The sequence below is a fragment of the Nestor notabilis genome, unplaced genomic scaffold (assembly GCF_000696875.1).
Source record: "Nestor notabilis isolate BGI_N333 unplaced genomic scaffold, ASM69687v1 scaffold26567, whole genome shotgun sequence".
Taxonomy (NCBI): Eukaryota; Metazoa; Chordata; class Aves; order Psittaciformes; family Psittacidae; genus Nestor; species Nestor notabilis.
In genome coordinates, this window is record NW_009938328.1 from 1 (window position 1) to 11,020 (window position 11,020).

The 11,020-nt window shown below is 55.1% G+C and overlaps 1 protein-coding gene across 1 annotated transcript in view; it reads right to left on the reverse strand.

Annotated features, from left to right (window-relative positions):
- Positions 1–2,781: 2,781 nt before the first annotated feature.
- Positions 2,782–11,020, reverse strand: part of LSS (lanosterol synthase (2,3-oxidosqualene-lanosterol cyclase)) — a gene marked incomplete at its 5' end in the record, with an annotated part of 8,801 nt that continues 562 nt past the window's right edge. The window contains 18 exons of the mRNA XM_010019261.1: positions 2,782–2,967; positions 3,173–3,251; positions 3,692–3,862; positions 4,280–4,360; positions 4,688–4,753; positions 5,261–5,366; positions 5,500–5,581; positions 5,942–6,091; positions 6,236–6,286; positions 6,791–6,862; positions 7,157–7,213; positions 7,788–7,815; positions 7,950–8,047; positions 8,779–8,897; positions 9,248–9,367; positions 9,551–9,675; positions 10,430–10,526; positions 10,745–10,866. Of these exons, the coding sequence (XP_010017563.1) occupies positions 2,782–2,967; positions 3,173–3,251; positions 3,692–3,862; positions 4,280–4,360; positions 4,688–4,753; positions 5,261–5,366; positions 5,500–5,581; positions 5,942–6,091; positions 6,236–6,286; positions 6,791–6,862; positions 7,157–7,213; positions 7,788–7,815; positions 7,950–8,047; positions 8,779–8,897; positions 9,248–9,367; positions 9,551–9,675; positions 10,430–10,526; positions 10,745–10,866 (1,810 nt within the window). The remainder of the gene's footprint in view (positions 2,968–3,172; positions 3,252–3,691; positions 3,863–4,279; positions 4,361–4,687; positions 4,754–5,260; positions 5,367–5,499; positions 5,582–5,941; positions 6,092–6,235; positions 6,287–6,790; positions 6,863–7,156; positions 7,214–7,787; positions 7,816–7,949; positions 8,048–8,778; positions 8,898–9,247; positions 9,368–9,550; positions 9,676–10,429; positions 10,527–10,744; positions 10,867–11,020) is intronic.

Here is an 11,020-nt window from a genome sequence, read left to right on the forward strand (position 1 = left end):
CCGCTCCGTCCCGTCCCGTCCCACCGCACTCACACTCGCAGCGGCGCCGCCGCCATCGCGGAAGCGCTCGACCCAGTTCCTGCCTCTTCCGGCTGCGCAGCGCAAAGCGCCCCCGGAGGGAAAATGGCGCCTCTGGGCGGGCTCCTCAGGGGAGGGTGCCTCAGCGCTGAGGTGGTTCTTGAGCCGTTGGAGGTCCCGCAATGGGGGGGGCTCTGAAGGACCGGCCCCCGGCAAAGGAGGGTCTCAGCGCCCGGTCCCGGGGTCACCGTGCCCTGAGGGTCGCCGTTCGTAGGGAGCCACCAGATGCTGTGGTGCCCGTCCCCAAGGGGCCCCCAGCTGTAGTGGCATGTAGTGACATTGCCAAGTTCCCCTACCGTGGTGTAAAACCAAGATCAAAACAGCAACCGGCCCCTCTTCCTGCTTGTAATGGAGAGTATGGAGGTACTTGAAATGCCTGGTAGTGTCTCACACACCGTGTAAAGAAGTCCAGAGTTCGGAAAAGGCAAACGGGGCTGTCAAAACAGCCTGAGTTGAGTTTGATTAAATAACTTTCTCTTAATAACAACCTTGCTCAGCAAGTCTACCAGTGTGGGCAGGCCGAGGATGGGGTACAGAGCAGAGCTGCTTCTCAGAGGCTGGAGAAACATGTTGAACAGAAGGGTTTTGGCCTTCAAGGTCTATGATTCTATGGTTCTTCCATGAAGTTAGACCCAGGCACATACAATATGTTGCCCCTAGGTTGGAACCACAGAATGCAATAGAATCAACCAGGTTGGAAAACGCCCTTAAGATCATCAAGTCCAACCTTTACCCAGCACTGCCAAGGCCACCACAAACCCATGTCACTGAGGGTCTCATCTACACAGTGTGTGAACACTTCCAGGGACGGTGATTCCATGAATAACCCCATGTCATGGCTTAACCGCAGCCGGTAACTCAGAACCACGCAGCCGCTCACTCACTCCCCTGCTTCTTCCTCCCTCCTGCTCCTGGAGGGATGGGGAGGAGAATCGGAGGAATGTAACTCCCACGGGTTGAGGTAACAGCACTCCAGTAACTAAGGTATAATACAAACCACTACTGCTACCAATAATAATGATAATGGAAGTAACAAGAGGAGGAGGACACAACCGCTCACCATCCGCCGACTGATACCCAGCCCGACCTGAGCAGCGATCTGGGCCTTCCGGGTAACTCCCCCCAGTTTCTATACTGGGCATGACGTGCTGTGGTATGGAATAGCCCTTTGGCCAGTTTGGGTCAGGTGTCCTGTCTCTGCTTCCTCCCGGCTTCCCCTCCTCCCTGGCAGAGCATGAGACTGGGAAAGTCCTTGGTCAGAGTAAACATTACTGAGCAACAACTGAAAACATCGGTGTTATCAGCATTGTTCTTGGGCTAAAGTTGAAAACACAGCCCTGCACCAGCGACTAAGAAGGAAAAAATGACTGCTGTAGCTGAACCCAGGACACCCCATGCAGCACCAGAGGCGTGCTGGCTGGAGGACAGCTTTGCAAAGCTGGACTGGGGCTGCTGGTGGGCAGCGAGTCCAGGAGCGTGCAGGCACCAGCACACTGGGCTTATTGCATGAGTATAAGCTGCAGTTGGCGGGAATTGATCATTCCCTTTTAGCCTGTTGCTTCCTTGATTCTATTTTTCAGGGCCAAGGGCATTGGAAGAGGGTGATGCAGGCACAGGCTCCAAGCATGGCTTGTGTGTTGGTGATGGTGCCCATTCCACTGGGGAGAGGTGATCCAAGCCAGGTTACACTATACTGATGTGCACGCTCCCCCCTCCGCTTGGGACACACTGACTGGGGCGGACAAACAGGAGCCCAACACACAGTTAAGTTCCCTTTGCAACACCTTTAGCAATTTAATAACCTGTCAGCCAACGTGACTTCCAACTCCTGACAACAAAGCGTGAAAGCCCAACTGTACCATAGCCTGAACAGAGGCACCTGCTGCGCTGGGGCTGGCTGGAGGCTTTGCCCTGACACTCACCACCTCAGTGCTTTCTGCTTCAGGTTCCCCTTTTTCGAAGTGGGAATGATGGTGGTGACTTCAGCAGTCCACCAGCTGGGGGACCGAACAATGAGAAAACGGAGGGAAGCACTCCTCTTTTCCATCTGTCTGGGGGAGGATGGGTGCCCTTCCCCTCCCAGCACAGGCTCCAGAGCAGAGAGCACTTCAAAAGCAGTTGCTGGCACCCACAGCACAGAAGCCAGCTCAGTAGGGATTGTGCAGTGCACTGCACCATGATGCTGGGCATAGGGGAGGCCCCCAATCCCTACTTTAGCTGCACACAGCCAACCTGGACAGCATGAGGGGAAGATAAAGGCACCTTTGATCTACCCAGCATAGAGTCATAGAATCATAGATGGTTTGGGTTGGAAAGGGCCTTAAGATCATCCAGTTCCAACCCCTGCCATGGGCGAAGGGGATGCCCTGGGCATCTCTCTTATGAGCATGAGAGAGTCTGTCTAGATGTGTAGTAGAACACAGCTTGGCACCTTTCTCTCCTCAGATGACCAAACTGGTCTGGAAAAGGCACTGCACTCCCTGTCCTGTGAGGGAGGATATACCTGGGAAAACCCTTTAAAAGTGTATTTTTAAAAGAGGTTCAACAGAAGGAGGCTCAGCAGCACTCCTCCATGGCAGAGCAGCAGCCCACATGGTGAAGATCTGCACCAAAATACCCTATGCAGCAAACACCCCTGTGGCCCCATGCAGCAGCTGGTATCTGAGACAAATCAGAGGCCATGGCATGTGCAGTGGCCCAGGCTTAGGCAGACAAAGCCTCTGGCACTGTCTTCCCTGTCCCATCCAAGGATCCGGAGCGCAGCTTCCCAGCAAGAGGGCTGTTGGGATGCAGCCGGCAGAAACGGCCTAATGTCCAGATGGGGAAGACGTTGCAGTATGCGGTGTAACTGATGGCACATGACTTGTTGAACACACCAGCAATATTCTCCTAAAAGAGAGACAGAGACCAGGGGGTTGACAGAGGAGCATAGTGTGTCCAAGATGTGTCATTGAGCTCATTGCCTTCCTGAAGTCCCCCACTAAAAGCCACAGAGGGCCTCCCTTCTCAGTAAGGGAAAGCACACCATTTGCAATGGCTGCACAATGCCCAGGGCATCTGGGAACACCCTGGGAAGACCAGAGGAAAGATGTACCTGAGGCCAGTCCCCATTGGGCAGCTGCTTGTCAATCAGAAGTTTGATGCCCCTTTCCAGCACATCAATGTCAGGGTACCTGCAAAGCATGAGGGAGATGTGAACACTTACCTGCAAACCCATGTATTTGGAGAACTCAACCATTCATGTACTTGGGGAACTCAACCACGTCCAGGCTGCTCTGAGCCTGCCCCGAGCCTGCCCAAAGCATGCTGAGTTCTTTGGGTCAGTCCCTCACAACCATAGCACACCAGATATCATGAATACAGCAACATTTTCCCAGGCAGAAGGTCTGTGGTTGAGATTTAGACCTTTGCTTTGCACTGGCTCCCCCATGTCCAGCATTATGAGCCCCAGTGTCCTGTGGAGCACTGTGCAGACCCGTCCCTTGATGTGACCACAAGATCACAAACACGGTTGGGCACAATGCCCACACCAGCCATGCAGCTGTACATCCCTGAGCCTGCGTTTCCCACTGAGCACCCGTGTGGTGCCCAAAGAGGTGAGGGTTGCTCCTACCTGACAGCCATGAGCCCCAGCAGGGCCCAGCACGTGTTGTGGATCTGTGACTCAGTGCTCTGCACGTAGGTGCGCTGCTCGCATGACTCAAAGTCCTCTCCCCACCCGCCATCTGCCATCTGCTTGGAGAGGAGGAACTGGCAGGCCTGGGCCACCTCTCGGCATGCAGCCCTGTGAGGATGGGGCAGAGAACCAGAGCTGGGGCAGGGAATGTTTGCTCACTCATGTCCCAGCTGCAAACAGGAGCTGTGCTCTGCCTGTGGCTGGGACTGCTCCAAGTGTTTGAGGCTCAGTCAGTGAGTGCCCTGGCCGTAGCATAGAATCACAGAATCAACTAGGTTGGAAAAGACCTTTAAGATCATCGAGTCCAACCATTCCCAGCACTGCCAAGGCCACCACTAACCCCTGGCACTGAGGGGCTCGTCTACACAGTGTGTGAACACTTCCAGGGAGGGCGACTCCAGCCCTGCCCTGGGCAGCCTGTTCCAATGCCTGATATCGCAGGCACAGGATCATCCACCCAGCCTTGCCATGGTGCCCTGCCCCAGCCCAAGAGGTAGGTAGGGTCAGTGGAACCAGACTTCTCACCCATCATGGTATGTGTGCTGCATACTGGCAAATGCCTCCAGCCCAAACCAGGTGCCGTAGGTGAAACAAACTCCCCAGCTCCTAGGAGGAAAGGGAGAGCGGCACTGTCAGGGGTGCAGCACCTCGGGTCAGGGTGTTCACAGCAGTCAGAGCCAGGCACAGAGCCTTCCCCTGTGACACAACCATGCCCAGTCCCACCATTCCCTGCTCCCAGCTCACTCAGTCCTCATCAGACACTCTAGGACCAGAGAAGGTGGAGACACCCTTGTCCTCAGGGGTTGTCTGCATCTTGTGCAGTGCACGAGGTACCTACTTGGCTCCATTTGCCCCTCCCACAGATCCTGCCAGCCAGAATGCTTGCCTTCTTGGTCCCTCTCCCACTGGGGCAGCACCAGGAACACTGCTTACCCTTCCCATGACCCATCAGCTCGCTGCTTCTTGCGACAGAAGTCCAGGCCCTTCTGCAGAGTCTCTCTGGTCAGGAAAAAGACATCCATTTCAGAAGCAGTTGCTTCATCAGGGGCATCCATCAGTTCCTCTAAGGCTTTGATGGGTCTTGTTGTTATAGGGCTCAAGAGGCAAGAGCATGCAGTTCAGGACCTCAGAGTCAAATCGAGCACCAGTTGGGTGCTTCTCTGGCTCATGCCAGCAGGCAAGCAGGGGGGACAGCCTACAGCTGGCTGCAAGATCAATGTAGGTGCTAAGCCAAGAGGCAGGCAGATCTCTACTGATTTCCCCCAGCCTGATCCCAAACAGCCTTAAGAGGTTGCTTGTGGGTGGCTCTGGCTTGGAGAAGTCACCAGCATCCCAGCTGTGCAGACACCAAGGGCCACCCCAGGGGCTGCTCCATGCCAGTGCAGAGATCCAGGCAAGACCCCTGACAAGGCTCAGCAGGGGCTGTGCCAACAGAGGCCATTGCAGGCAGCATGGGACACTGCAGCCTGTCTTCTCCCTTACCCAGCTTTCATCCCAGTGCCCCACCTGATCTCTGGAGCTCTGTGCTCAGGGAACTCATCATGGAAGTGTTTCAGTGCCTGCATGACAGCGGATGTGCACTCCACATAGGTGTAGTCAATCATGATGTCACCTGAAGGTGAAGGATGTCAGTTACGCACACGATCACATAGAGATCCCGGGGCAAAGCCAGGCACCCACTGGGCACAGCGAGGCCAGTCCACTGTGTCCATTCACAGTGCACAGGATGATGGAGCTCCCCTTACCAAACACCTCTGAGGGAAAAAGGCCTCCTCGCTTGGTTTCGTATGTGGCAAAGCCTCCATCCGAGTTCCTCATGCTCAGCAACTGCCCAGATAAGCAGAGACGAAGGTTGGGGCTGGCTCACAGGCAGTGCCACCACCCCAGTCTGGTCCCAAACCAGATGTGAGGACAAAGTCAGACCTGCAAGTCCATGCGGTGGGCAGACAATCCAGGTCCCAAACTACATTGGCATCTGACATTGACAGACTGGACCATGACATTACATTATGTTGTATATGTAGCTCTGCATCACAGTAAGTAATGGTGTTGCCACACCAGGTCACAGGCCTTATACAGGCTTAGTAATACCAGATCTAGCAACTCATCACGCCTTGAATTCTCTTCTTTTAGCTCGGTTTAGCTGCTGCCCACGTTTCCCTTGGCCCTAATTTTTGCAGCACTTACCACATTCACAGCATCAAAGAGGCGTTCGGGGGGGACAAGCTTGGCTATGAAGGGGCACTTCTTCTGCAGAAGCATTACTGACTTCAGCCCCTCTGCTGTGCAGTCTGCCACGATCCAGCCACAGTCTCGGGTGCTGAAGGGGAAGCCACCCTGAAAAGGGGTCAGGAGGGCTGCAGCACCTTCCTCTGACCTGTTCTGTTCTTGTAAGGGAGGAGGTGCTGCCCCTCATTCCCATCCCCTCTGCCCAAATCCCTGTCCCATTTGTGTGTCCTTCAGAGACCAGTTCCATCATACCTTGTTCATGTGGCGATAGTATTTCTGGTAGTCGGGTGGGTTCTCTGGGATCTGCAGAAGACAAGGAACAAGTGAGGGCAGGCTGAGGGAAGTGTTGCTGCACTTTTTGGGTGCTTTCCTGTCCAGGAGCCATGTGCTTTCAATGCTCCCATTGGCAGCACCATGAGCAAGACCTATGACTGCATCTGCACCAAGCTGCTGGTGATGGTGACCCCCACCTTGAGCTACTGGCCTGGCAGCAGGAGCTGAGCTCACACAGTCATGAGTCCTAGAAGGGTGCCTCAAATGTGTGAGCACCAGACAGGACGAAGGGTGAATAAGCCCAAGCTCTCAGTTTTCCAGCCTGTCTTAGCCCAGGCAGCCAACCCAAACATCCCTGGGCCTGGCCAAGGCCCTGTCCCAGCAACAGGGAGCAAAAGCAAGAGGCTGTTCTAGGACTTGGCTAGTCCAGCCCTTCAGAAGAGCTTTTCAGAAGGCAACAGACACATCCAGCAGGACTCTGAGAAGCAGCCAAGTCTGCACAGTGTGTGAGAGACACCAACCGGCTCTGCTCACCTGGGTGAACCGGAGGAATTCATGGGCATTTTGGAGGCAGGACGTGAATTCAGACATCTCCTGGGCTTCTGCCTGGAAACAGAGGTTCACAGTCAGCAGACAGCAAGGAGTTGTGGCCACCAAAAGAGTCCCTCAAGACAAAGATGTGCTGAGACCTTGCTGACCTGCTAATCTAGGTGCCATTAACGTCTGGCCCTTCATGTAGCCCTTTCTGTAGATTTGCATTCATACTTCGTTTACTGTTCCGATTAAAACCTCTACAATGAGAACTGACCCAACAACTATTGCTGGCATCACTAAGATGTTTGCATGACCAGCTATGGAGCTTACCACAGCAACCACATCACACTCTCCAAAAAGCATTACCTCCAAGAAGGCTTGGATGGCAAAGGCAGTGTCCCAGAGCTGGGATCCATTTGTGCCCTGGAAAAGAGAAAGCAGATGGTGAGGGGAAGGTCCTGACAACAGCCTGACCCAGCTGTGGGTCTATGGGACAGCACATCCCTCCTGCATTAACTCCCCAGCTCCCTCCACCCAGTGTCACAGCTGATGTGCTGGCATAGAGGACAGATGCAGCAGCTCAGGGACAGCAAGGGAATAGGAAATGAGACAGCTGCTTCAGCCTGCTCTGTGCACAGCCAAGACAGGAGAGGTGGCACAGGGACATAACAGCCATGGGAGAGCACAACTCAGTCCTCATGCAGTATTAGGGGCCTGTCTTCCACCCTCCCTTCTCCCAGGACCTGTGGGGATGAAGGGGATGGGGGCCTCGAGCTGCTCCCTCAGCTCACAGCCACACAGAGGCAAATTAGCAGGACACTGTTCACTTTTAGCACAGCCAGGGGAGGTGGCAGTGAGACAGACAAGGCCACCAGGCACCAAAGGCAAGACAGCAGGAGCTCAGGCACAGGGTGAGTAAGCTATCCCATTATTCCATGGGCTGTCCCAGCATGACAGGGTCCCTCTGAGTGACAGCTGAACTCCTAGAGCACTTCACCTGCATTTTCATGCCATCGAGGCCCAGCCTGTAGGAGGAGAGAGCACAGCGCTGCAGCACAGGCACAGCAAGAGCACCAGGAAGCAGGCTGGGAGCCATGGTGTGCCTGTTCTCCAGGGACCAGAGCCCAAAGCTGGGCCAGGTAAGCCAGTCAGCCCTTACCAGAGATAGTCAGGGATCCTGGAAACATGTTCTTGGAAAGCTGAGGAGTTCTTCCCATCCACGAACCAGCGAACGAGCATGTTGATCGTCTTTGAAATCTGTTGAGAGCAGCACTGCCACTGCTCTGGATACAGCTTCTTCCAGCAACAGAGACATATATCCCTCCCACCCAGCACAAAGCCATGTAGAGGTTTTCCCAGGCTTGATCCCAGCTGCTCCATCTGTGGCTGAGATAGTGAGGTAGGTGCCACAAGACTACTCCAGAGCTTCTCCTCAGATCATTTCCCTGGACCACAAGGAGAGGCATCCCTCACCAGGGCCACAGCTGTCCCCATGCCCTGTTAATGTTAAGCTCTTGAGCAATAGGAACAGCAGGAGTTGTGTGTGAGCAAGATCACAGAATCCCAAACTGATTTGTGCTGGAAGGGACCTTAAAGCTCATCCAGTCTCAAACCCCTACCATGGGCAGGGACACCTTCCACTAGGGCAGGTTGCTCCAAGCCCCTGTGTCCAACCTGGCCTTGAACACTGACTGCCAGGGATGGGGCAGCCACAGCTTCTCTGGGCACCCTGTGCCAGCGCCTCAGCACCCTCACAGTAAAGGACTTCTTCCTTATATCTAACCTGAACTTCCCCTCTTTCAGTTTAAACCCATCACCCCTTGTCCTATTGCCACAATCCCTGATGAAGAGTCCCTCTCCAGCACCCAGAGAGGGATCTGGTGATTATGGTTACATGCCACAGTTGCAAAGAGCTGTGGGGATGTCACAAGCTGGTCCCTGAAAAGCAAAACGCAAGATCTTTAAAGGCTCAGCAGCAAGTGTCCTACCGGCCCGATGCTGATGCACTTGGTGAATCTGTCATCAGCCTTGATGTGGTCATACAGCTCTGTGACAGCTCGCTGCCGCAGGTGAGTGCTGTGGTGCGCTTCATACACGTTCATGATGGCTACAGGAGAAGAAAGTGACATGCAATGAAAGACTCAGCCCATGTGGCCAGGCTGTGGCAGGCTGCACCACTATTCACCTGATGACCAGTGACAGAAAGCATGGGAACTGCTCTGCCCCAGAGTGGCTCAAGGACCTGGATACAAGGCCCTGCTGCTCTTGGGGAGGGACAAGCCCATGGATCACACAATCCGTGTCTCTGTCCCAGCTCCAGGGATAGCTTGCAGTAGACCCTAAAGAGCCCTCATGGTCCAAGGCAGCTTCAGTCCCATCACCACCAGCTCACACGGTGTTATGGTTTAAACCCAGCCGGTAACTCAGCCCTCCTGCCCCCGCCAACACCCCACTCACCATAGGCGACCCCCAGCAGCCAGCTGTGTGGGGTGTACACATCACAGGCCGCCACGTTGTTTCTCTGGGCTGGCCAGTCGATGCTGGCGTAGTCCCGCACGGACACACCTGCCCGTACACCTCCTGCCACAGGACAACAAAGGGCATCAGCCTTGGAGCAAGCACCCAGAGGCAGCTTACTGCTGGAATTTGGCTCTGCTGCCTGCACATAGGGACAGTGTGGGTATGGGAGCTGTCACCGCACAAGCCAGAGGAACAGGGAGCCACGTAACCTCGCTGGGGAGCTCCTGACCTGCCGCAAGCTCCGTATGAGCTCGTCCTCTTCTGCTGACAGACGTTTGGCATAACAGTAGCTCATGGGGAGGTACACCTGGCGGCAGTGGCACCAGAGCCGGGACGGGTGGGCTGGGAACCACGTAGGAAGCAGCCTGTTTGCAACAGAGAAGGTGCTACTGTGAGGAACAAGGAGGGCCAATGGCAGCATGGAGACAATGTGCTGGCAGGGGGATGCATGGAGCCTGGCGAGCCTTTCCCCATCCCTTGTTCCAGGCCTCCTGGTAGGGCTGCTGGAGAAAAGAAGGGAATATCCACACCGCCTGGCCCTGCTCAGATCCTCCCCACCAGGGCTGCTCCCTCCTACTAGGGCAAGCAGGCACTGCTCCTAGCCCAGTTCATAAAGGACAGGGATGGTTCCAAGCTCAGAGAGACAGTTCAGGGCTCTCTTCTCTTCCCCACATGAATTTGAAGGCAGACAGAGCACCGGCAGCCCTTGGTACTGTGCAGCCTCTGCTTTCCCATAGGGAAAATGTCATATACTTGCCCTGTCTGACACCCAGAGGCCCTCTGAGTAATCAGGAAGGGTATGATTGAGGGCTAGAGCTGGCAGCCTTACATGTGGCTGTCCCGTCCTGCTAGGACCCAGTTGTGGCTGGCCACAAGAGCAGAAGCTACTGGTGGCAGGCACGGAGCACACAGATGTAATGGGGACGCCATAGGAAAAGCTCTGGCATCTCCCTTGGTGCAGTGTTCAGTCCTGTCCACCCACTGGCTGGCCTTGCCGCTTGTCTTGCAGGCCATATCTGGAGTTATCCTAGCAAACACCAGTGCCTGGGATAGCTGTGGGTCGAGGCTGGTGGCAGGACTGACAACACCCCCTATCTCCACACTGAAGGGGGCACATACCACATCTCTGGAAGAAGCGTGTTCATTCCCTCCCAGCTGTAAACGTTCAAGACAGCCAGCCAAAACTTCCCCCAGGAAGGGATTCCCACAGCACCTCCTGCAGAGAGAAGTACCAGCTTTTAGGGTTAATGCAACCATGCCAGCTCCCTGCTTGCTTCCCCGTCACAGGCTCCACTTCTGCCCAGGTTAGCTGAAAATACAGGTGCCATCAAGGGCAACAGTTCCTCCACTACCTGGAAGCACCCCGTGTTCCACAGAGCCCTCAGGTCCAGCCAGACCTCTCTCACCAGCAGTGCTGGGCACACTGGAGCTGACCTTTGCTGTGCAGGTTGACACGGGCCCGCACAACATCAGGGTCATCTGGTCCGAGCCCCAGGATCCTCAGGGCTACGTAGTTGAGTGTTGTGCCAAACACTGTTGATTTGTCTTCCACATGCCTGTCACACACATGCACAGAGACAGCACAGCCAGCTATTAGCATTAGCCAGGCACAACCTGCTGCACAGGGCTGTCTTTGTCAGGGTGAAGTGTCCAACCTGGCCTTGAACACTGCCAGGGATGGGGCAGCCACAGCTTCTCTGGGCACCCTGT